The sequence below is a fragment of the Xyrauchen texanus genome, chromosome 9 (assembly GCF_025860055.1).
Source record: "Xyrauchen texanus isolate HMW12.3.18 chromosome 9, RBS_HiC_50CHRs, whole genome shotgun sequence".
Taxonomy (NCBI): Eukaryota; Metazoa; Chordata; class Actinopteri; order Cypriniformes; family Catostomidae; genus Xyrauchen; species Xyrauchen texanus.
In genome coordinates, this window is record NC_068284.1 from 6,128,167 (window position 1) to 6,154,746 (window position 26,580).

At 42.7% G+C, this 26,580-nt stretch overlaps 1 protein-coding gene across 1 annotated transcript in view; it reads left to right on the forward strand.

Moving 5' to 3' along the window:
• Positions 1 to 14,580: 14,580 nt before the first annotated feature.
• The window catches only part of LOC127648990 (zinc finger protein 721-like), a 75,779-nt gene continuing 63,779 nt past the window's right edge, over positions 14,581 to 26,580 (forward strand). The window contains exons 1-3 of the mRNA XM_052133864.1: positions 14,581 to 14,718; positions 17,505 to 17,633; positions 24,857 to 25,758. Coding sequence (XP_051989824.1) covers positions 17,534 to 17,633; positions 24,857 to 25,758 — 1,002 coding nt within the window. The 5' untranslated portion in view covers positions 14,581 to 14,718; positions 17,505 to 17,533. The remainder of the gene's footprint in view (positions 14,719 to 17,504; positions 17,634 to 24,856; positions 25,759 to 26,580) is intronic.

Sequence of the window (26,580 nt, forward strand, 5' to 3'; positions counted from 1 at the left end):
TGATTATACACACCCGGTCCTGTATCAAGGTAATTAAGCCTCCAAGAGGGATAAAGGCCGATGGCAGACGGTGGTGCGAGGAGAAAGAGATAGTTTACGGACATGTCCGTCATGTGTGTGTGTGTTTGTCTTTTGGTTTAAGTTATTCATTAAAATATTATTTATATTGCCAAGCCGGTTCTTGCCTCCTCCTTCCCATTGAACTCCTTTACACTGGTGCCGAAGCCCGGGAAGGAGGAGGGATGCCCGTCGCGGAGTCCTCGACACTGCCGTCCACCCAGGGGACCGCCACTGCCATCCACCGGGGAAGGGAGTAGACGAACGCCCGGATGCGGTGAACGCGGAGTGGGGACTGGACTCCCCGACTGCCTGGAGCGATGGAGCCCCTGCCAGGGGCGGAGGAGAGCCCTGCCATCTCCCAGAAACGAATAGAATATTATTTATATTGGTTCTTGCCTCCTCCTTCCCATTGCACTCCTTTACAATTGCATTACAAGCGGTTCACACATTCGCAAAAAAAAAAAAAAAATTTGAATATTACATTACAGTACAAATTGTTACATACTGCACCTTTTACTGTATGTGGTGTGCTAATTGCTCTCTCCTCTTCCATTCTCTCTCACGTTCTTCAGGGGTACTTAATAATAAAAGTCTTGATAGATTAAATAAAAAAAAGGGGTAAAACCATAAAAACACATATCTTGTGGCTTTTAATTTTATACTAATATAATCAACTAAAAATATATAAATAATTGATGGTTATTTATATAAGGTTCTACCTAGTTTTATTGAAGGCCTGCCTCCGACTTGGGAAATTACCAATCGCAGTTTAGAATTTGGGGTGGCCAGTCAACGTGCCCCTGCTGCACATGTTGGGGTATTAGGATTGAGGTTACTGATAGATTAGCTTAAAAAGCATTACAGGAGAGGGAAATTGATGTTCAGGTGCCTATGGTTGCAAACAAGGGCATAGCCAGGAAATTATTTTTGGGAGGGCCTCAATAAAAATGGATGGGCTAAGGTTTCCTCAGTGTTGTTTTTTTGTTGTTGTTTTTTTTATACCAAATGTTCCTTAACGGAGAAGTGGCACAAATCAAACAGTTCTTTCACACTTTCAGAAATCAGAATTTATGCATTTTAAAACTGTTTTATAAATATAGATTTGAAGTCCGAGAATAATCTCTAATATTCTTGGTGGGCCTAGGTCTAATTTAGGTGGGTCTAAGCCCACCTCGGCTATGTCACTGGTTGTAAATGAGACAAAATCTATAATAAAGAAAAAGTTAATAAATAAATGGCAGGAAAGATGGAACAGAAGCAACTTGAGTGGTGAGGAAACTGCACAATGTAGGGAATAGAAAAGCAGAGATGATGTTTTATTAACTAGATAAAATTGGGACACACAGGTTTTAATTAAACTTGTAAATCAAGGATTAGCATTGAAATTGGATTTGTGATTGTTCTGGTGTTTTAGAGACTGGCACATGTGTTGTTATATGTAGTAGTGTCAGGTTTTCAGAGCATCATTTGTGTAGGTATATACAGTAGGTGGCAGTAATGCTACTAATGAGTTAACAAACATGAACAAAGTTTTTTTGATGTGCAAACAAACAAGGCAAATTTAGAAGTCAACCCTCTGATAACAAGGCAGACACTCCAAAAATCAAATCATCATGACAAGTTGCAGAGTGTTAGCATTGTGTAGCAAATAACACAAAAACATACAAAGGATCTTAAGTAAATTAATAAAAAAGAAAAACGCACATACACAAAAGTTTCAATGGGGTAAAGAAATACTACAATCATCATTTCACATTTTCATGTAAGTGTAATAGCTTGAGATTGTAAATAGGGACATTCTAAACTTTCCAAGTTCATTTTTAAAATGTGGAAATGAAGGGGGTCCATTATAACGAAGAAGAATCTGAGTCTGAAGCAGTTGTGACGTCATAAGAGCTGCGTTGCTCCTCAGTCTGCTGTGTGTTGGGCAGTTCGGGGTGTTTTGTGTTCACCTAGAAATGTATTTATAATTGTAAGAAACATAGTTTTTTTTATTCAACAGGCTCCACTGAGACATCAGATTTGTTCAGTTCATGTGACGATATTTCATGTGTTTGTGCAAACTAATATTGAAGATACTCTCTTAGAAGTCACTTGATAGTCTATTAAAAGAACTATATGTTGCTGTAATCGATTAAATTGTGAATCCACGTGTTTTATTTGTGACCATATGTTGGCACAACTTTCTTTATGACAACGCACGACTTTCCTTGTTGCGCAGCATCTCCGTGTTTATCCAAGAGGAACTTGAGATAATGGCAAGGATTTCTCCACAATGGGCACAAACTTGGAGAATATTGTGGACTCTGTGCATGAAGAAAGGAGGTGGGATGAAATTGGGAAAGTGGTAAGGGCTCTGTCACAAACGCCCACGAAGGCGCCTCCTCGACCGGCCACCGGAGATCCGATTCACCTGAGTTCTAATTACCCACATACCGGGCTTAATTAATCCACAGCTGATCCCCATTCATCTCCCTCTATTTAAGCTACACGCAGTCACACACTCACTGCAAAGTCTTGTTTGTTCCGGCTACACTACTGAGCGTTCTACTACCATTCCTGTTTGATTATCTGCCTACTGACCTTGCTTTCCCTGTTGACTACGATTGATTACTGCCTGCCTACCTGAACCTTGCCTGTCTCTTCGTGATTGCCCATTGCTGCCTGCCCTGACATCCTGCTTCCCTCACTACGCTCCTACTCTGCCTACGTTTGCCCTGATCCCCCCATTGCCTGACCATTGCCTGCATATATTCTGTGAGTTTCAATAAAACACTGCTTATGGATCCCAGCCTACCTGAGTCTTTGTTACAGAAGACTTCGCCAAACATCGATCCAGCGGTGATATCACGTATGGCTGAAGAGCTCACCACCCATGCGAATCAGCTATCTGCACAACACCATCAACTCGGCCGTCTGACGACCGCCGTGGATGAAATTAGGCGGGCTGTACAAGCTCTCAGTCAGCCAGCACCGGCGCTCACCGCGCCTCCAGCCAGCCCAGCGGCCGACGCCGTTCCTCACTACCAACCTATCACCAGCCCTCGCCTCGCACATCCCGAGAAGTTTGACGGTACGCCCTCGAAGTGCAAAGGCGTCTTCATGCAGTGCACGGTCTTCCTCTCTCAACAACCGGCGCTTTACCCCACCGACGAGAGCAAGATTCTCTTCGTGTGTTCAGTGCTCACGGGCAGAGCTCTTGACTGGGCTAACGCGATCTGGTCCAACCAGGGTTTCGCCCAAACGACCCTCGAATCCTTCATGGACAGCCTGAAAACCGTCTTTGACCACCCCAAGAGCGGTAAGAGCCCGGGTGAACAGCTGCTAGCCCTGCATCAGGGAAATCGCACGGCAGCGGATTACGCACTTTCCTTCCGCACCCTCGCCACACAGACCGGCTGGCCAGAAAGCCTCCTCAAACTCCACTTCCGACAGGGTCTGAATACCGATTTGCAGTCCGAACTGGCCTGTCGCGATGAAGGAATCTCCCTCGATCAATTCGTCACGCTGGCGATCCGCATCGACAATCTCATCCGCTCCAGACGCCCAAGCCGGTGGGCAGCACCGGCACCTCCGACTCGTCCGATCCATGAGGAATCCGAACCCATGCAGGTCGGACGGACACATCTGACGCAGGAGGAGAAGGAACGCCGTCTCTCACACAACCTCCACCTCTACTGCGGTCTAACGGGGCATCAACGCGCTAGCTGCCTGAGACGCCCATCACAATCCGGGGTGAGTCATCCATCTGCCTCAGCTCTCACTGTTTCTTGTCTTGAAGTACCCGTTAAACTCACTCACGTCACCATTAATCTCACCACTCATGCTATGATTGACTCGGGAGCGGCGGGCAACTTCATTGATGAGTCACTGTGCAGACGTACTAACATCCCACTGATCTCGTGTACCCCTCCCTTGGCAGTGGCGGCGTTAGAGGGGCGCCCCCTGGGGACCGGTCGCGTGTGCTACACCACCACCGACGTGATTCTGCAGGTGGGGGCGCTGCACACCGAGACCACACGGTTCTTTGTCATTCATTCACCCCACAACCCAGTTATTCTCGGCCGAATACGCTGACCTAAGCGTAGCCTTCAGCAAAACCAAGGCAGCCCAGCTCCCGCCTCATCGCGCGCACGATTGCGCCATCGAGCTCATCCCTGGCTCATCACCGCCCAAGGGCCGCATCTTCCCCCTATCGGAACCTGAATCCCACGCCATGAAGACATACATAGAGGAGGAGCTCATCAAGGGGTTCATTCGGCCGTCCACTTCTCCAGCCGCGGCCGGTTTCTTCTTCGTGGGTAAGAAAGATGGATCCCTTCGACCCTGTATTGATTACCGCGGTCTCAACGATGTTACCGTGAAATTCCGCTACCCGCTTCCCTTGATTCCGGCAGCCCTCGAGCAACTGCGGTCCGCCAAGATCTATACCAAGCTGGACTTACGCTGCGCCTACAACCTTATCCGTATCCGAGAGGGGGACGAGTGGAAAACTGCCTTCTCCACCACTAACGGCCACTACGAATATCTGGTGATGCCGTTCGGCCTGTCCAATAGCCCCTCCGTCTTTCAGTCTTATATCAACGACATCTTCCGAGACATGCTTAACCAGTGCGTCATCATCTACATCGACGACATACTGATATACTCCAACTCCCTTGCAGAGCACATCATGCAGGTCAGAGCCGTATTAAGAAGGCTAGCAGAACACCAACTCTACGCCAAGGCAGAAAAATGTGAGTTCCACTTGACCACTGTGGCTTTTCTGGGGTACATCATCAGCCCACAGGGGGTAGCCATGGACGAGAACAAGGTGCGGGCTGTCCAAAACTGGCCACAACCCAACACAGTGAAGGAACTCCAAAGATTCTTAGGATTCTCTAACTTCTACCACCGCTTTATCAGGAATTTCAGCACTGTCGCCTCGCCTCTCACCGCTATGGTGAAGGGGGGACAAACCAAGCTTCACTGGTCCACCAATGCACTCCGGGCATTCGACCAGCTCAAAGAACGCTTCACTTCAGCCCCCATCCTACATCATCCCAACCCAGCCCTCACGTTCATGGTGGAGGTAGACGCATCCAGCTCCGGTATTGGTGCCATTCTCTCCCAACGCCAGGGCAACCCTCTCAAATTGTTCCCCTGCGCATTCTACTCCCGCAAACTCTCGCCCGCGGAGCAGAACTACGATGTAGGCAACCGCGAACTCCTGGCGATGAAAGCCGCATTGGAGGAGTGGCGACATTGGCTAGAAGGAGCTCGACACCCCTTCCAAGTCTTCACTGACCACCGCAACTTGGAGTACTTGCGCTCTGCCAAGAGGCTCAACCCTCGACAGGCCCGCTGGGCGCTGTTCTTCACACGCTTTCACTTTTCCATCTCTTATCTCCCGGGGTCAAAGAATATCAAGGCAGATTCACTTTCCCGCCAACACGATGCCGCGCCCCTGAGCTCCAGTACTGAACCCATCATCCCGTCCACTTTGATTCTGGCCCCAATCCAATGGGATATCATGGCGGACATCGCCCAGGCCCAGGCGATCGATCCATCTCCACCCGAGTGTCCGCTCAACCGGACATTTGTTCCACCCAACCTCTGTGAAAGGGTAATTCGCTGGGTCCACGATGCCACGAGTTCTGGGCACCCCGGCATTTTTACTACCATACGCCTTCTACAAAACCGTTTCTGGTGGGACACCTTACAAGAGGACGCCACTGACTTCGTGAACGGGTGTGCCGCCTGCAACGCGGTCAAAACCCCGAAGCAACCACCCGCTGGTCTCCTTCAACCTCTTCCCATACCTCACCGTCCCTGGTCACATATTCATCACCGACCTACCGGTCTCCCGAGGCCACACGACCATCTTAACCATCGTTGACCGCTTCTCTAAGGCATGTCGCCTTATTCCATTGCCCAAGCTCCCCACGGCCCTCGAAACCGCTGAACTTCTTCTCCACTGGGTGTTCCGCTGCTATGGCCTACCTGAGGATATTGTCTCGGACCGCGGACCCCAGTTCACCTCCAGGGTATGGCGAGCTTTCTTCCGTCTACTTGACGTCAACGTCAGTCTCACCTCGGGGTACCACCCTCAGTCAAACGGGCAGACAGAACAGCTCAACCAAGAAATCACCAAGTTTCTCCGCACCTACTGCCACCACAACCAGTCTGATTGGAGCCGCTTCCTCCCTTGGGCCGAGTACGCTCAGAACTCCCTCTTGAAACCTTAGACCAACCTAACCCCGTTCCAGTGCATCCTGGGGTATCAACCTCCTCTGTTCCCCTGGTCCGGCGAGCCATCGGAGGTCCCGGCGGTCAACGACTGGCTCCATCGCAGCGAAGCGGTATGGGACCAAGCACACGTCCATCTCCAGCGGGCTGTGGATCGAACCAAGAGACAGGCGGATCGTCGCCGCCGCCCAGGCCCTGACTACTCTCCGGGTCAGTGGGTTTGGCTCTCCACCAGGGACCTACGCCTACGTCTTCCCTGCAAAAAGCTCAGTCCCAGGTATGTGGGTCCCTTCAAAATCATTAAACAGATCAACGCTGTCTTACCACCTTCAACTGCCTACTAACTACCGCATCTCTCCCACCTTCCATGTCTCACTACTCAAACCCGCCGGTGGCCCGAGGTCGGAGGAGGAGGTAGCGAACCCCAGTCCCCCCCCCCTCACCGTGGGCGGCGAAGAGGCATTCCTGGTGCAAGCACTGCTGGACTCCAGACGTCAACGGGGTCAGATCCAGTACCTAGTGGATTGGGAGGGGTACGGTCATGAGGAGAGGTCCTGGGTCGGAACCGAGGACATCCTCGACCCCAACCTCATCTCAGAATTTCACAGAGCCTACCCAGAGAAACCGGCCCTCCGCCCTCGGGGTCGACCACGGCGTCGATCAGGTCCTCGCTTCAGGAGCCGCTCACGGGGGGGGGCTCTGTCACAAACGCCCACAAAGGCGCCTCCTCGACCGGCCACCGGAGATCCGATTCACCTGAGTTCTAATTACCCACATACCGGGCTTAATTAATCCACAGCTGATCTCCATTCATCTCCCTCTATTTAAGCTACACGCAGTCACACACTCACTGCGAAGTCTTGTTTGTTCCGGCTACACTACTGAGCGTTCTACTACCATTCCTGTTTGATTATCTGCCTACTGACCTTGCTTTCCCTGTTGACTACGATTGATTACTGCCTGCCTACCTGAACCTTGCCTGTCTCTTCGTGATTGCCCATTGCTGCCTGCCCTGACATCCTGCTTCCCTCACTACGCTCCTACTCTGCCTACGTTTGCCCTGATCCCCCATTGCCTGACCATTGCCTGCATATATTCTGTGAGTTTCAATAAAACACTGCTTATGGATCCCAGCCTACCTGAGTCTTTGTTACAGGCGCTTACACCTGAGCAAGATTATGTCTAACGCCTATCTCTAATTCCAGTGAGCATGGGGAGAGCGGCATATAAATGGCCACGCCACCAGCAGAGGCAGAGAGAGTCTGGCACAAGGAAGCCTAAAATGTTTGTGAAGCTAATTAGTTTATGTTGTGAAGCTAAATGAGTTTGACTGTCTACTTGCCTCTGAAACTTTTGAGTCTGTGTAAGTGGTAAAGCACTGGCGATTAAAGCCTGAGACTGGAAAACCCGCTTCCCTATGTCCTCCTTCCCTAGTGTTGTGAAGTCTTTCACACTGGTGCCGAAAGCCGGGCTTGAAGTTGGAGGAAGTACTACAGTCTCTCGCCGGCCTATACCAGTCCCACCAACATTCCCTGCTTGAGCTTTGCCAAGACCAAGATCGGCGGTTCTGCGAGATCCTACAAGCTCAAGCAGAAGACCGGCATGCGATCCGGAAGCTCCTCAGCCAGGAAAGAGCCCTGTCCGTGCCCCCGGACAAACACAGCCCCCTGTCCCTACCCACACTCTTGAAAATGGCGGAGTAAGATGACCCTGAATCCTTCCTCGACTTGTTCGAGTGGATCTGGGGCTGGCGATGACCAGTGTGTGGCAAATATTTATAAATAATTGTTCCACATATTAATGTGTTTGTAAATGGCTTATACAGGTGAAACTCGAAACATTAAAATATCGTGCAAAAGTTCATTAATTTCAGTAATTCAACTTAAAAGGTGAAACTAATATATTATATAGACTCATTACAAGCAAAGTAAGATATTTCAAGCCTTTATTTGATATAATTTTGATGATTATGGCTTACAGCTTATGAAAACCCCAAATTCAGAATCTCAGAAAATTAGAATATTGTGAAAAGGTTCAGTATTGTAGGCTCAAAGTGTCACATTCTAATCAGCTAAACACCTGGAAAGGGTTCCTGAGCCTTTAAATGGTCTCTCTAAATGGTCTTCACAATCATGGGGAAGACTGCTGACCTGACAGTTGTGCAGAAAACCGTCATTGACACCCTCCACAAGGAGGGAAAGCCTCAAAAGGTAATTGCAAAAGAAGTTGGATGTTCTCAAACTGCTGTATCAAAGCACATTAATAGAAAGTTAAGTGGAAGGGAAAAGTGTGGAAGAAAAAGGTGCACAAGCAGCAGGGATGACCGTAGCCTGGAGAGGATTGTCAGGAAAAGGCCATTCAAATGTGTGGGGGAGCTTCACAAGGAGTGGACTGAGGCTGGAGTTACTGCATCAAGAGCCACCACACACAGACGGGTCCTGGACATGGGCTTCAAATGTCAACTGTCTTACCTGGGCTAAAGAAAAAAAGAACTGGTCTGTTGCTCAGTGGTCCAAAGTCCTCTTTTCTGATGAGAGCAAATTTTGCATCTCATTTGGAAACCAAGGTCCCAGAGTCTGGAGGAAGAATGGAGAGGCACACAATCCAAGATGCTTGAAGTCCAGTGTGAAGTTTCCACAGTCTGTGTTGGTTTGGGGAGCCATGTCATCGGCTGGTGTTGGTCCACTGTGCTTTATTAAGTCCAGAGTCAACGCAGCCGTCTACCGGGACATTTTAGAGCACTTCATGCTTCCTTCAGCAGACAAGCTTTATGGAGATGCTGACTTCATTTTCCAGCAGGACTTGGCACCTGCCCACACTGCCAAAAGTACCAAAACCTGGTTCAATGACCATGTTATTACTGTGCTTGATTGGCCAGCAAACTCGCCTGACCTGAACCCCATAGAGAATCTATGGGGCATTGCTAAGAGAAAGATGAGAGTCATGAGACCAAACAATGCAGAAGAGCTGAAGGCCGCTATTGAAGCATCTTGGTCTTCCATAACAGCTCAGCAGTGCCACAGGCTGATAGCATCCATGCCACGCCGCATTGAGGCAGTAATTAATGCAAAGGGGCCCAAACCAAGTACTGAGTACATATGCATGATTATACTTTTCAGAGGGCCGACATTTCTGTATTTAAAATCCTTTTTTTATTGATTTCATGTAATATTCTAATTTTCTGAGATTCTGAATTTGGGGTTTTCATAAGCTGTAAGCCATAATCATAAAAATTATATCAAATAAAGGCTTGAAATATCTTACTTTGCTTGTAATGAGTCTATATTATATATTAGTTTCACCTTTTAAGTTGAATTACTGAAATTAATGAACTTTTGCACGATATTCTAATTTTTCGAGTTTCACCTGTAGTTCTGAAGGAGAGTTTTAGTGAATATTTGAGATATTCTTATTACAGGAAAAGCAGCTTTTTTTTTACATTTAAATATTTTTCAAATAAAAAATTAAGAAAAAGCTGAATAAAATAAAATGGTGAGACTGGTTTTAATTTATGACACATTGCGGCAATGTTTTAAAAAACAGATGGGTGCCATGTGGGGGTCGGATGTGTGAATGGCGAGTTCTGCGCACTTTGCTAGTTTTAATAATATTTGTGTCACAAACCGGTGAGATTCGATACACCATGATCCTTAATTGTTTTGGGAAGACAATATATCAAGGAATTCAAAATCCTCAGGCTCTGGAGATATTAAAATACACTTACATGCTCAGGCTGATTTCCCTCTTCTCAGGCCAGAAGCCCCGGACTTAATTCGGATGGTGAACTGAAAGAAATAAAACTGATGAATGTGCCAGCAATGCAGACGGAGGTTGTTGCAGACTTGAAGGATCTTGCCGTAATATGTCGATCGATCACTTCCATGGAGGCGAATTTCTCTGAGTTGTTTACTAAATTGTCTGACATCGAGAGACGAATCGATTATCTGGAGTCATCAGAGAGGGAATTAGCTGCTAACTCGCTAATGACCAAGACAGACGTAAGGTTTTGGAGAATTGTAGTCAGTGAAACAACGTCCGAATTGTTGGAATTTCTGAGCATGAAGAAGGCTGAGATATGATAAAATTCCTAGACAAGCTCTTTCCGTGTCAGCTCGACATAACAGGCCATAAGCTGGAAATCAAGGTAGCTCACAGGGCCCGTGTTTTGTGGAGGAACACACCATCGGTGCAATCTACAAATGTTTATGAATTTTTTTCCACTTATTGAATGGAACTGTTTTGTAAAATATTTTCTGTTTGTAATTCTGTCTCCGAAAATGTGTATAGAAACACCAGACTTGAGCAATCCGATGGCAAATTTGTAATGGGAGCTCTCGTAGGCGTACATGGACTTTTTGAGTTGAGAGGGATGGACGCAGGTTGGCGCTGTCATGCGTGGGGTTAATGTGCACGTTTTTATTTCTTATGGGTTTTTTCTGGGGGAACTTGTTGGAATGTGGTCATTATAATTTTATTTTTGTCATACAATAAATTTTTTCTATGTGGAATGTCAAATGTTAGTATGAGTGGATTGTCTCTCACTATGTGGAATGTGAATGGGTTGGGGCACCCCATAAAAAATAAAGGTTATTTCTATTTAAACGTAAGACATATGATATAGTGTTTCTTCAAGAAACGCATCTTTCCCCGCAGGAAGCTGAAAAATTTGTGAAGATATGGGGTGGGCATGCTTTCTGACTAGTGCTGACTCAAGTAAGTGCAGATAAGTAAACATCTAAAATTAAAATGTCTAAAACAGATTAAAGATAAATTAGGAGTCTGTGATGTATTAAAGAGAAAATAATACACACGAGGCACTTGTCTGAACTTAGTGCCACGTTTTTGCCATTTTGCTGTATGAATACTCTAAACTCCTCAGACATTAATTGAATTCCGTTGTCTGTGACAATGTGCTCAGGCAGTCCATAAGCTGCAAACAGCCTCCTCAGCCTTGTGACGGTGGCTTGTGAAGTGAGGTTTGGCATTCTGAACACCTCTAACCGCTATGAATATGCATCTACTATTAACAGGAATGTGTGTCCTAGGAAATGGCCAGCGAAGTCTATATGCAGTCTTTTTCAGCACTGGCTAGGAAATTCCCAAGTATGTAGAGGGACCTGGTTTGGAGCTTTTTGTTCCATCTGACACGTCTTGCATGCTTTGCTAACCTGCTCCAAATCTGCATCCACTTTAGCCCACAACACATACTTGCGAGCAAGTGCTTTCATCATGATTATTCCCATGCGACCTATATGCAATTCCTTCAGCACAGTCTTCCTCAGTTTATCAGGAATTATCACTCTCTGCAGACAATTCATATTTGCATGAGTGAAAAGTTTTCAAACTTTCATCCACCTCCATTGGCCACCCCTCCATGACATGCTTAAGCACCTTTGATAGCACCTTGTCCCTGCGCTTCGAACGTGCTACCTGAGCTGCAATCAAGGGGGCCTGTTCAAACTGTTCAGTTAACAACATTAATGTTCTCTGACAGGGCTGCTGTACCCACATCACTCGTGCCAGAGGCACCCGCGAAAGACCATCTGCATTACCATATTTCTCTGAGGGTCAGTATTCAATAACATAGTCATTAGCTGAAAGAATGATTGCCCATTGAGGGTAGACTTTTATGTTCCCCGAACAAAATCAACAAGGGCTTATGATCATTCACCATTCTGAATTTCCTTCTCCATAGATATTGGTGAAACTTTTTAATTCTGAAAATGAGTGCTAACCCTTCTTTTTCAATTTAAGAGTATTTTTTTAGCGGGTGCCAAAGTCCGCTAGGCATAAGCAATGGGACGTTCCTCTCCAAAGGGCATTGTATGTTGCAAAACAGCCCCAATTCCATAAGTGGACGAGTCACAAGCTAAGGTGAGTGGTAACTTTGGATCATAGTGTACCAGGACCTTTTCAGTTGTTAACAAGTCTTTGCAGTTATCAAAGGCTCTTTGCTCGGCCTTTCCACTCCCATGGAACATTACCCCTCAGAAGTCTGTATAAGGGAGCTACCACGGTACTTCGGTTTTGCAAAAAATTTCCATAATAGTTCACCAGCCCCAGAAAAGCTCTCAGCTCCTTTACACATGTTTAATTGCTTGATTGCTGTAACTTTGTTTGGAGACGTATGAAGGCCTTGGCTGTCTAGCATATATCCCAGATATTCAATCTGTCTTTTCCCAAACTCACATTAAGCCTTTCTCTTGCGATCGCTGCAGCACATCCTACAATTTCTGCAAATGCTCTTGTTCTGTTCTCCCAGTCACCAGCAGGTCATCCAAGTACACTACAACACCAAGACCTTTCATGTTGTTTTCCATAATTCTCTGGAATATAGAGAGTGTTGACACCAAAAGACAGTCTATTATAAATTAATAAACCTCAGTGAGTGTTGATAGTTACCAGCTCTTTCGACTCATCATCCAGCAGGACATGTTTGCATGCTGAAGCCAGGTCAGTTTTAGAGAACATGGTTCCACAGTGTCTCCAGCAATTCCTAAATCCACTGTAGTGTGTAAGTTTCAGTAGCAGCTGCCTGATTTACAGTCAATTTGTCATCTTCACATAGTCTTATGGTTTTGTCCGTCTTCACTACCGGTCCTATGGGTGCTGCCCATTCACTGTGTTTCACTGGAGTTATTATTTGGGCCTTTTCTAAATGGTCCAGTTCCGCATCAACCTGTGCCTTCATGGCAAAAAGTAATGGACGACTCTTACAGAAACGTGGAGCAACTTTAGGGTTAACCAGTATCCTTGCTTTGACCCCACAGAGTGTGCCCAATTAATCTTTAAACACTTCAGAGCAGGAGTCTAGCTCCTCTTCAAGGGACTTTTAAGCTTGATCCCTGCGACATCTAGTGGCTCTACTGAAAATGCTTCTTGAAACAGTTTCCTAGATATGATACTCACTGCAGCACCAGTATCAATTTCCATCAGAATATTTTTGCCATTTACTCTAAAAGTCTCAGTGAATGACTTTTTCCAGCCTTTCAATATAAGCCGACCAAGACTCTGTCTTTGGAGAAAACTCTCCTATACTTCCTTTGAGAGCCATATTTGTACACCTTTATCCTCATCAGCAATTATTTTGCTGTGATGTATATCTAGAAAAGAATACACAGGAGAAGCTTGTCCAAACTTAGTGCCACGTTCTTTAATTACTAGGTCACTTCCTGACAACATTTCTCAGAATGCACCAACAAACTACAACAACGGAATTTTTAATGTACCAAAAATCTATAAGCACCATCATCGTGATATATTACAAGTAATTATTGTTTTATCTGGAATTCAGGGGCAAAGTTATATTTTGGCTAATATTTATGCACCTAATGTTGATGATCATGGCTTTTTTATATAGATATTCAGGTGATGTTGCAAGCTGCTGGCCCCCCTCATAATATAATGTTGGGAGGAGACTTTAATTGGTGGTCCTTGATCATAGTCAAGCAAAAGTGTGTAAGCCCCCTAGAGCAACATTAACTTTTCACAGGATGTGTAAAAATCTTGGTCTTACAGATATTTGGAGACTTTTGAACCCATCTGGTGGGGTCTATAAAATGTTTTTCCTCAGTCCATAAGATTTATTCTAGAATTGATGATGTTGTTTGAAAGTATATATTTGTAGTATTTTAATTTTTTCTTTATTTTATTAGAATTTTTAATGTTCTAATTGGTGGAGAACCACTGTAGTGCATGTTTGCGACGGGTGGGTGGTGTGGGGGAATGATGGGGGAGGGGGTTTAATGTATATAATTGATTCCATATTTTATGTTATGTTTGTATGATTTATGTATGTATCAATAAAACAAATGTAGAGTGTTTGTAAAAGCAACTAAATCTTAGACTATAACTAATGTAGCGTTTTCCCCCATTATTATAGTCCATAAGGTGACATTTTGCACCTATGAATAATGAGAAATGAGTTTAGGTCACATAAGGAATTTAAATGACTGAATATTTATATTGTTTAGAATCCAATGTCAGAAATATGAAGTAGAAAGTACTCTTTGATGTAATACATATTCTATGAAAGAGCCCGGAAGCATTATGGAATCCTATTTCAATATCTTAGAATACATAATTTGATTGAGAGTATATAATTAAGGAAAGGAAAAGGGAAGTAAAGCGGGATGATGGGAAAGAAAGGAGGAATCTTTTTTTATGGATATTGAAATACTAGATATTCTGATCCACACTCCATACCAGTTGGCGGCGGTAACAATTCGCTGTTTGCCAACCAAAAATAAACCTCAAAAGAAGAAAAATCTCTGAAACAGTTGTGACGTCATAAGGGCTGTGTGTTGGGCAGTTCTGTGTTCATCTAGAAATGTATTTATAATTGTAAGAAACATTGTTTTTTTTTTTATTCAGCAGGCTCCACTGAGATATCTGAACAAACAGATGACGATACTCTTAGTGTTGAAACTGGTGAGTGTTTTTTTATTTTCATGTGTTATCAGATTTGTTCAGTTCATGTGACGATATTTCATGTGTTTGTGCAAACTAATATTGAAGATACTCTTAGAATCACTTGATAGTCTATTAAAAGAACTATATGTTGCTGTAATCGATTAAATTGTGAATCCACGTATTTTATTTGTGACCATATTTGCCGCAACTTTATGACAACGCGCGAATTTCGTTGTTGCGCAACATCTCCGTGTTTATCCACGAGGAACTTGAGATAATGGAGAGGATTTCTCCACAATGGGCACAAACTTGGAGAATATTGTGGACTCTGCATGAAGAAAGCAGGTGGGACGAAATCGTCAGGTGGTTACAGAGATGAGTTCTGGCGTCTAACGAAAAACTCTGTAAATTTCAAGTACTTGAACATCAGTTTCGCCGAGCACATTACCAGTTAGCAAATGTCATCTGATACAGACATACTCAGAGACCAGCAGACTTCTCCTCCATTGTTGTTCAGTCGTTGTAGAAGTAGGCTGTGACGGTTGGTTTTTGTCCCGCCCTTCCTCCACTGTGATTGGACGGCTGGGTAAAAGCGACAGTGACGAGCGCCGCGTTTTGCGATGAAAATGTTTCAACTCTCGGCGACCAGAAAAAAATCGCGTTTGTGCTCGGCTCGCTTAGGAAAAAACGCTTTGGTGGATACACGGCCTAAGGGTTTCTTTTCTACTGAAGACCATTATTGTTAATTTTGCTGCTACATTATCCAGTATACTAGTTAATAATAAAGTGTTTCTTAATATACATTTATATTGAAATAATGTGTAGTTAGAGGTTTGTGTTTCTTTACATATTAAAGAGTACTCCCAGTTAGTCCCACACAATAATCTAAAGATATACTAAACAACAACAACACCGGTATCGGTTTGGGATCGGTATCAGCCGATCCTGAGAGTTCCAATATCGGAAGAGAAAAATAGGTATCGGTGCATCCCTAATCTCAATGGGGATATTATTTATTACAGCTGATATTTATGTGCGCAAACAAGGTTTGAACATCAACCGTAACAAGATCAAACTGAAATTCACAGCTTTTTAACACTTCTGTGTACAAATTAGAAGGCTTCTTATTGGATCAATACAAGTAAACGTCATATTGTGCGACTACGCATTTACTTTACCGAGAGTTTATGACCTACTAGCCAAGTCTTGCCTTAATGGAATAATTTGCCCAAAAATGATAGAATACTGATTATTTACTCACCCTCAGGCCATCCAAGATTTGAGTTTCTTCATCAAAACAGTTGAAGATTTTTAGGATTTCATTTCAGGCCTCCTTTAAACAATGCAAGTGAATGGACAGTCCAAAATGCATATTTAGGGTGCATCAAAATACTCTACATGACTCCAGTCGACAAATAAAGTTCTTCTGAACCCAAACGATTGATTATTTTTAGAAACAAAACTATATTTATATACTTTTTAACTACAAATGTTCATCTTCCGTACGTCTGTGGGATGCACGCTCATGAGAGGGATGACGTAAGCTCGTTGGTGAGGTCACGTTGAGGTGGAGGCAGGAAGCACATCATTGTTTACAAGAGAAGGGGTGCTGTAAAAACTTTTAATTGTTGCTGTAGATTTATATTTGTATAAGTGTATTGTTCAAAATGGTTGTTTGGCGTGTGTATCTTGGATGCTTCAACCTTCAGAAACCCCAAAGAAAATGCACGCCAGGAAAAATATGAACTTTTCCTCAAATGCCTATACATGATCATGAGCGATTAAAGCTCTGGCTTATCGCGCTGAACCTGGATATCAGTACACCCCTACATTCTCTCAAATATTGGAGTGTGTGCTGTGAACATTTTACCCCTGAGGATTTCAGACCAATGAAAGAAACAAAAGGTCGATATCTGAATTCGTGCTGTTTTTCCAGCGAACTCTGGTATGTGTGAAAACTTTGTCGTTGTCTTGCCTCCCTCGTGCTCTGCAACCCGCTCCTCATCACTCGATTTCTTATTCACCGTACCTGCACTCAATTCACTCGCTACAGTTTGTGAAGCTTCTCTTCTGTGCAATCTCGTCTGTACCATACGGTGTTAATCCTGTGAATCTCAGTAAATGCTCTTGCACAAGTGGATAATGCAACGGCATTGCTCTGAAATAAAAGATGGTTATTTACTGCAGTAGTGTTTTTTTATTTATTTTTTATTTTATTATTTGGAAATTATTTTATATTGTTTTAGTTTGTGAACAGCGCTTGGACTGTGGTCTGAACAATTTTCTCTTGTAAACAATTATGCGCTTGCTGCTGCCTCCACGTGATGCATGACCTTACCAAGGACCTTACGTCTTTCCTCATGAGCACGTGTCACAGATGTATGGAAGCGAACATTTGTTGTTAAAGTATAAAAGTATTGTTTTGTTTCTAAAAAATATTAAATCGTTTGAGTTCAGAAGAACTTTATTTGATGACTGGAGTCATGTGGATTATTTTGATGTCAAAAATGGAGTACATTCACTTTAAATTTCAGGAAATTAAATCCTAAAAATCTTCAATTCTGTTTTGATGAAGAAAGAAACTCCATTACATCTTGGATGGCCTGAGGGTGAGTAAATTATCAGCAAATTTTCATTTTTGGAACTATTTTCAAACGTTTGCTCGTAGTCAATAAATGTAAACGATTACCTCCGCTTAAACCTGTTGTAACCATTCACAATTATTATTTAATCTAGAATAGTCCTTTTCAGAGGTCCATTTATAATTGCATTTTTTGGATTTTTCCACCCTCTTGGTCCCTTAGAATGAAATCTGCAGTACGTGCTACTGAAGATGGAGATTGTTAAAGAGGAGTTTAAAGAGGAGAGTGAAGACATCAGTATTTCAGAACCATTCAGACTGAAGAATGAAGATACTGATACTGAACAAAAAGGTTGGTGCCCATTCTTGATTTTTATTTAACGACTACTGGAGAACATTAACACTCATTTTGTCTTTTGGTCATGTTGACCCGAAGATGATTTTCTTTTACCTGAAAATGCTAGTAAACGTTATTCTATTGGACTACAACTTTCTGACTTTGCTCACACAGGGTATCAAAATTTCAAATGTAATTAAATGTAATTTTTTTTCCATTAGGTCAGGTTTTGTATTTCTATTTGGAACTTTTTGATCGTAGGTCTCGTTGACCTGAGCTTATACACCTCGGTTTTGAATGGGGAAAAAAAGCATTCTTTATAGGTTATTTTGACCAAATTAAATGCAATAAGAGAACATCTTTACACACTAGCTTGTTTAAATGTTTAACAGGATAAGTTTTTTTTTTAAATGCTTTTGTGCAAAATGGCACAAAGTCACAATTTGTTGTGTTGCCGGTCAAAAATGAATGGGGGAGATAAATAAGAATATAATTGAGTGTTCAGGAGAATGTTCTTCCATTTAGATGTGTGCTTGCACACAAAAGCCTCGGACCTGTGCACATGCCCATACACGCACACACACACACACACACTCTTGAGCAGTACATGCTTGCTTTTTCACAGAGGAAATTTATCTTACCCTAAACTTCATCCAACATCCATCCAAAAAACACACACACCTGAACTTTCTTTGCCCCACAGTGACCCCTCTCCATTAGAATCTTTATTTCTTGATCTTTCTTTCATCCCACCTTTCAGACAAAATATTATGACAATGTGTTTTGGAATTTTCATGCTCTCACAAAGAAGCAGATCTATGTTTATTAATATACAGAAGCTTTCCCACAGCTAAGGTATAGAAAGCCTCATAGGACCTTGCTCTTCATTCACTCTGTTGCAACAATAGCCAAGTGGTTCTCTTTTCATAAGGCTATTGATCACGTTCTTTAGCATGACACTAAACCACTTGCCATGGTTCATTTAAAAATAAGTCTAGTTTATTTATGATCTTCCCTATTAATTTTTCTGTCATTTTTGACTGGGAACACAACAAGTGTGACATTCTGCCATTTTTTTACTAAATAAAAGTGCTTCAAATCAAACTTCACTGTTAAACATTTAGGTGGTGCACTCAAATTATGCTCCGATTCTGTACAACACCATTCATTGGCAGTAATTTGCCCTTGACTACCGCCATAGTAAAACATTTGTACGCAAGCAGTATGAAAAAAATACAAGTAGTCAATTTATTTATTTTACATGATGATAAAGCTTGTTTAGCATATGTTTGCAGAGACAGGTGTTCAGAACGTGGTGAATGGTAATCAATTTTTTTTAATCATAAACCTCAAGAACACACACTAGGTTTCCCACCGCTTATCAGTTATGTTGCTATGAGACACCTCTGTTGACAATGTATCAACATACCACTGAAAATCACTATGTAATTAATCTCAAAATAAAAAATTAGGCCCCTCTGACACGTTTGGGTATAGTTGTCACTGAATTTTTTATTTGGTGAAAAGTCACGTCACACATTTTCATTGTTTTCATGATCGATCATTACTGTCACTTCTGAGTACTCGTGCCCATCCCTACTCCATTCCTGATAGGGCTGGGCGATTAAAACGATATCAATATTTATTGCGATAAACTCAATGATATCAACGATAAGCTTTTGAGTAATTTTCGATATTTAGCCTGTGTTCTGCTAAAAACACTAGATGTTTGGCTTTCTTGTCGTATATTTCCAGTGGCGCGTGCTGAGAAAATGTGAGCGAGCGCTTTCAATTCCTTCCTATGGAAGCCGAGTGTCAAGCTCGCGAGGTGGATTCCCTAGCGTTGTGAGTGGCTTTGTTCGGATTTGTTCCACGTCAATGGAAACGCAGCCTCAGACTGTATGAAGTTGCCACTGCCCACACTACGCAGGTCACCGCATTCCGGATCCGGACCCCAGATTGATTCCATCATGACGACGGTTACGCCCTCTCATCGTCTCTAGTGAGCAGCGTGACAAAACAACAGTGCCAGTTACATCATATCTGATCTTTCTGCGCTGTATTCTTGAATATTTTTCTCTAGCACTGAAACGCGCTTCACTGAGGCTGCGCCCACTTCCTCTTTTCCCCACATGTGCGTAAACATGAGGTGCGTGTTTCCAGAGCGCCATTTAGACCATAAAGTTTTTTTCTTTCTAAATTTAGTTTTATTAATCAGCATGTTCCAAGCCTTTAATAATAAACAAATAGATTTCAGTTCTAATTTTGTGAAATTATTCAGATTTCATCATCTCTGACAAGGATGAAAGACAAAAAAATTACTAGTTTGTAGCCTAGTCTTTCACACTTTAATGAAAATAGAAAAATGGTCCTGATTTTCAAAAGTTTCTCTCTGGTGATACCCCTGAACCCCCATACTTTATCATTCCTCAGTCACAAGGGCTTCTACTTCGATATCTGTATGTAAAGCAATATGAAAATAATTTTAATGTAAAAAAAAATATATATATATATATATATTATGACAAGTATTTGTTTATGGTATAAACAAACAAGTATTTGTTTATGGTCTTTGTATAAAGTATCTTGTGAACTCCGTATTGTGAATTGAACCAAATCATGAAATGAATTGTTACGGCCTTAATCATTTATCTGATTAAGCAAAGAAATAATCAAAGATTAATAGATCAGAATAATTGTTTGTTGTAGCCCTAATTTGGTTGCCGTTCTTCCCTGTGCTGACACCACCTCCTTTTACCTGTTTTTGGGCATGTAATTTGCCATTATGCAAATACATGCGACACCTGCTCAACACACCTGTCTAACTAGCGTTACAAAATTTCCCATTAGATCACTGTGAGCTCCACCCTGCCCCCCAGAAGAGGAGGGGCGTCAGGACCAGCAAGGCCTTCTCTGCTGGCCTAGAGATTATCGGAATCAGAAAAATTATATTTTTATTATTGAATATAGATTTAATTAATGATATATGTATAATTCGTTCCCATCATTCTATTAGTAGTATTAGTGTAGTTTCATTGCTACAGTCTCCCTCTGATTCCGTGCTGATTCCAGTGCGGCTCATTTAAATTGGTGCTTTTATCAGTTCAATCAGGTTTTCCACCTGTGCTCTCTCTAGGTGAAAAATCTTCCCTGAGGCCTTCAGAATTTCGAGTGAATCCCCTCTGCTGTTGAAGCTAATGAGGACGATGTTGTTGATTGTCATCTTGAACCAATCAGATTTCGAGTTTCCACGTTGGGTGTATTCTTTGACACGCCGAAGCCTTCTAGCTGGCCTAGCTGCCTACGTCAGCATTTTTCATGTGGTGTGATCTGAGGACCATTAGCTAACTGAAACTGAAGTGCAACTAGCTTCCACAAAATTTTTGTGTGACGTTTATATTTTTTTATGTAGTGCTTTAGATTTTGTTTAGATTTTTACTTAGCCCTGTTGTTTTTTGTTTTTTGTATGCACAATGTCTGAAGGAGGAGAAGAAATGGATTTGGTGGCAGATTTACTGGCAAAGCCTTTTTCAAGAAGAGCCTTTCAAGAAAAGATGGAAATTGTGAGGAAGGGTCGACCAACCCCGCAGCTAGCAGGCCTGTCCCAGCCAGGGAAAGGATTTGTGCGGCACTTTAAATCGACTAACTACAAAAGGTACACCTGGCTTACAGCGTCAAAGGAACATTGCAAATTGTATTGCTGGGAATGCCTGTTATTTGCAACCGACCGACATGGTGTTTGGAGCCACGCTGGGTTTGCAGACCTGAATTGCCTAACCAAGGCCGCAATGAGACACCAAAGCACGGCAAGACACTTGCAAGCAACTGTGCTATTGAAAACGTTCGGAGACACCCGCGTGGATCTACAACTCGATGAACAAATGCAAAGGGAAATTGAGCTCCACAACAAAAGAGTCAAGAAAAATAGGGAAATACTAAAAAGGCTGATCGATTGTGTCATATTTCTGGGTAAACAAGAGCTCTCTTTTAGGGGACACGATGAAAGCAAGGAGTCCACAAATAGGGGTAACTATGTCGAGCTTATTTCCTTTCTGGCAGAGCATGACAAAGATTTGCATTACCACCTTTCCACTAACAAAGTGTTTACTGGGACTTCAGGCAAAATACAAAATGACCTGATTAGTGCTATAGCTGAAGTGATTGGAGAGGAGATAAAAAGGGAGATAAATAAAGCACCTTTTGTCGCAATTATGGTGGACGAAACTACAGATGTGTGTACTGTAGCCCAGCTGGCACTGGTGCTCCGTTATGTGACAGACACTGGTGTCAAGGAGAGGTTTGTCAGATTTTACGATGTTACTAGTGGCAGACGGTCTGATGACATTGCTGCTCTCATTATCCGATTCCTGGAGGAACATGAATGCCTGGATAAAGTTGTGGCACAGTGCTTTGATGGCGCTGCCGTCCTGGCATCTGGACTAAATGGGGTGCAGGCTAAAGTTAAGTTGAGGGCTCCTATGGCTTTATTTATACATTGCTATGCACATCAACTTAATTTAGTACTGACTCAAGGGGCATCAAAGATTAGAGAATGTAGGATCTTTTTTGCACATCTCAATGAACTAGCTGCGGTTTTTTCCAGATCCCCTAAGTGCACGCAGCTGCTTGACGATATCTGCCTGCGTCATCATCTTCATGTGGCACCATCAAGGGCGCAATATAGTTCTAGATTGGTCAGCACAGTTTTTGAGAAGAGAGTTGCCCTAAAGGAGCTGTTTGAGCACATATTAGAACACCATGATGAGTATGACGAGGATTCTGTGTGCTTTGCTGATGGATACAATGCACGTCTGGATGATTTTGAGTTTTGTTTTTTGCTTTCCACTTTTCATGTGATTTTTGAGTATTTGGATGCACTTTTTGGAATACTGCAGAACAAAACACTCGATGTACAATTCTGTCTGGCAAGAATGGATGAGTTTTGTGACACCATTGAGAGGGAGAGGGGGCAATTTGGTAAGATTTATGAATCTACGGTGTGCAAAACAGGTGCACCAAGCACAGGGAGAGGCCAGGCACAGGGGTATATTCGTGCAAGGTACCAGAAACTCCACAGTGATATTTTGGACAACATCCTTGCCCAGATACGGAACCGGTTTAAAGACCACGAGAAAGTAATTTTTCTATCCCTCCTCGACCCTCAGCAGTTTCAGACATGCCGGAAAAAATTCCCTGATGCGGCCTTCATCAGCTTAACGCAGAGCCACGGAACTCTCTTTGACCTGCCCCGGCTTAAAACAGAACTGACTGTAATGTATGCCATGACTGATTTTGAAGGGAAAAGCCCTGTTGACCTCCTTGCTTTCCTTCAGCAGAAAGATCTATGTGGGAGCATGCATCAACTTTACTCATTGGCATGTCTGGCGGTGACAATCCCAGTATCTACTGCCTCTGAACTGAAATTTTCAGCCCTAAAACGCATTCAAATGTATTCCAGAAATAAGACTGGGCAGGCTCAACTGTCAGCAATGGCCTCCATGGCAATCGAGAAGGACCTTTTATTGGAACTGAAGCACACTGATGTACTGTACAACCGTGTCATTGAACTCTTTATAAAGAAAGAAAGGAGGATGGACTTTGTCTTCAAATGATGAGCAGCTTTGGTAAGTTTGATGAATTTTTATATATCTTAACTAGCCGGCTGTAAAGTTGTAGGTGCCGCACTGTCCAAGAAACACAGCTGAGGAGATCAATAGTAAGACCGATTTCATCCTGGCGCCGGGCCTATTGTTATTGCTTTAGAACATTGCTGCTGGTGTGAATGATGTTCAGATTCAGTGCCCTGTCTGTGCCTTTGAGTGTTCGTGGTGGTATGTGCATTTAGGCCCAGCAGCTTGGCTGGAATCTGGGGAAGCCTGTTGAATCTTGATTATGTTATGTGCATTTTATGGCACTTTTTGCTTGCTTTATGGTCTTATGAGTAAATGTGACCGATTGTTCTGAGTTTGTTCTCGTTTTTTTGGAAATAACATTGATTTCTCTTTGTGATGCAGCATCCTGTCATAAAGCGTAATAGCGGTACATTCTTGATGGTTTGGTATCCTCCCAAAATTAAAATGACCACCCCCATAGCCGTTATGTCGAATGACAATAGCGGCTGTTGTATAGCCTATAGCCCTAGTGTCATGGTGAGGTTATTCGTAGGCAGTTTAATTGCAGGAGGATAGCACTGAAGGCCTAGGTGTAAAATACACTGAACCCCAGTGTATGGGATGTGACGACGAAAGTGTGATGTCCAAACTTAAGTGCACCCTATCTGTAATAGTGGACTATGCATAGAATCGAAAACATTGCTCAGAGCAGGCAATTTAAAGTCCGATAGCAATTGAATTTGTATACAAGCAGTTCTTTCAAGAAAGAGAATATGAATTGAGACTTTTCAGAGATTACTGTGTTGATAGCAACTCCACTTAAAAGCACAATATGCTGTCAGCATGCTTAAATAATCTCGGAGAAGTCTCCCAATTCATCCCTCTAAAAGCAACATGCCAAAAAATATTGAACTTGCTAGTTGCTTGTTGGATGACTAAACAAACATTCTTTCGCATTTCAATGATGTGTTGGACCTCTACCAATGACTTCTGTCCACATGTTCTACATAATGGATATTCATCATCTTTAAAGTCCATGTGAAGTGCCTTGATGGTGCAGTTTTCCTTTGTCTTATTAAAACATGAAGTTGGGATGGGAAATTTTGAACGGCTTGAACATTAGACTTTAGTTTCAAAAGCCACACATACAAACACACACATCCCTGTTCACCATACAGCTTATCGTGCCAGAGCCAGTGTTTAGCCGAGGAGTCTGAGGAATTATATCAGTTCCGAATCTGACTGGTTTTCCACTGACTTGAGAACTGAAAATATATCTCACGGACAACGATACTACTTAACCGAGATTCAGAAAAGCTGTTAAAGGCATACCATTACTGGCTTCTAGCAGGTGAGGAGACATTTGTCTCCAATAAAGCAGTGGAAATGGATGCTCGAAAGTTACCAACTAGGGCACAATTCATTTTCAATCAGAGGGGCGGACAAAAATGTATTTGCCTCTTCCAAAATGAGCCACTTAATATGACAATGACCGAGTGAACCGTGAGTAAAAAAACATCACAAATAAATACTTCTGTTTCTTTGTATTGTTTATGTGGTTCACTTTTATCTCCTTTTCAGTTTTATACCTCTTGTATTTATTGACTAATTGTTATTTTATTTTAGACCTGATGAAGCTGAAAGAGGAAAGTGAAGCACTGAATGAAGTGGAGGAGAAACATCAGTATCAGGAGGCTGATAAATTCATAACTGGAAAACCGTCTTATTGCTCACTGACGGAAAGGAAACGCTCAGGAAAAGAAACTCCAATAATACAAATAGAACATCCTTTCACCTGCCCTCAATGTGGAAAGAGTTGCAAACATAAAGTAGCTCTTAGAAAGCACATGAGAATTCACTCTGGAAAGAAACCTTTCAAATGTCATCAGTGTGAAAAGAGTTTCTTAGTTAAAGGAAGCCTTGAAAGGCACATTAGAATTCACACTGGAGAGAAACCTTACACATGCCCCCAGTGTGGAACGAGTTTCACACATAAATCAAGTCTTAATATCCACATGAGAATTCACACTGGGGAGAAGCCTTACTCATGTCATCAGTGTGGAAAGTGTTTCACGCATCGCAAAAGTTATAATGAGCACATGAGAATTCACACTGGGGAGACTCCATATACATGCCTTCAGTGTGGAAGGAGTTTAATAGACAATAATTCCCTTAAACATCACATGAGAATTCACACAGGGGAAAGACCTTTCACTTGCCATCACTGTGGGAAGAGCTTCATCAACAAATATTCCCTTGTGGATCACTTGAGAATTCACACTGGAGAGAAGCCGTTTACCTGCCCTCAGTGTGGAAGGAGTTTCACATATAAACCAAGTTTGAATATTCACTTAAAAACTCACACCGGAGAGAGGCCTTTTAAATGCCTTCAGTGTGGAAAGAGTTTCACACACAAAGGAAATCTGAAAATCCACCTAAGAACTCACACTGGAGAGAAGCCTTTCACATGCCTTCAGTGTGAGAAGAGTTTCAGAAAAAAAGCAACGCTACGAGCTCATATGAAATGTCATACAAGATAGAAATTACACCAGTCTGACTAAGAGTGAAATTGTGTGAACTGTTATAGAACAGTTTCACCTAGAGAGAGCACAGGTGGAAAACCTTATTGAACTGATAAAAGCACCAATTACTAATTAATTACCAATATGCCAAATTTGAGAGACATTATTCTAAGGATGAGACAGGACCTTCCTATACAATTGAATGGGAGAAATCGTAAGTTTAAGTTTGGCAACTGGTAGAAATACATTTAAAAATGCTGGTTTGAGTTTTTCTGTAACTGCTGATCTCCTGGATTTTCACACACAAAAGTCTCTAGAATTTAATTAGAATGGTGCCAAAAACATCCAGTAAGTGACAGTTTTATGGATGAAAATGCCTTGTTGATGAAAGGCGTCAACAGAGAATGACCAGACTTTTTCAAACAGACCAAGACCACAGTAACTCAGATAACCAATTGTATTGAGCAGAATAGCATCTCAGAATGTGCATGATGTCAAACCTTGAGGCTTCAACAATGCAATAGAAGACCACGCCAGGTTCCACTTCTGTCAGAAAGCTGTGTGTGTGTTGCATTGTCTATATTACAATGTGAATTGCTGGCACCAGCCATGCTTTGGATTGTTTGTGAATCACTCTTAGGGTTTAAAGAGTCCTCAAGACGACTTCTAAGATGTTGTGGGTTTTTGAGGTACTTTTAGCCTTAAATTGCTTCGAGTATTAATCTTATATTAAAAATGAGTTCTAGAACTAGCTGCTCCTAAAAGTTTTGTGAATATGGGCCCCTTTCAGCAATTTTGGAAATTTTAGTCTTTCCCTGTTCACACAGA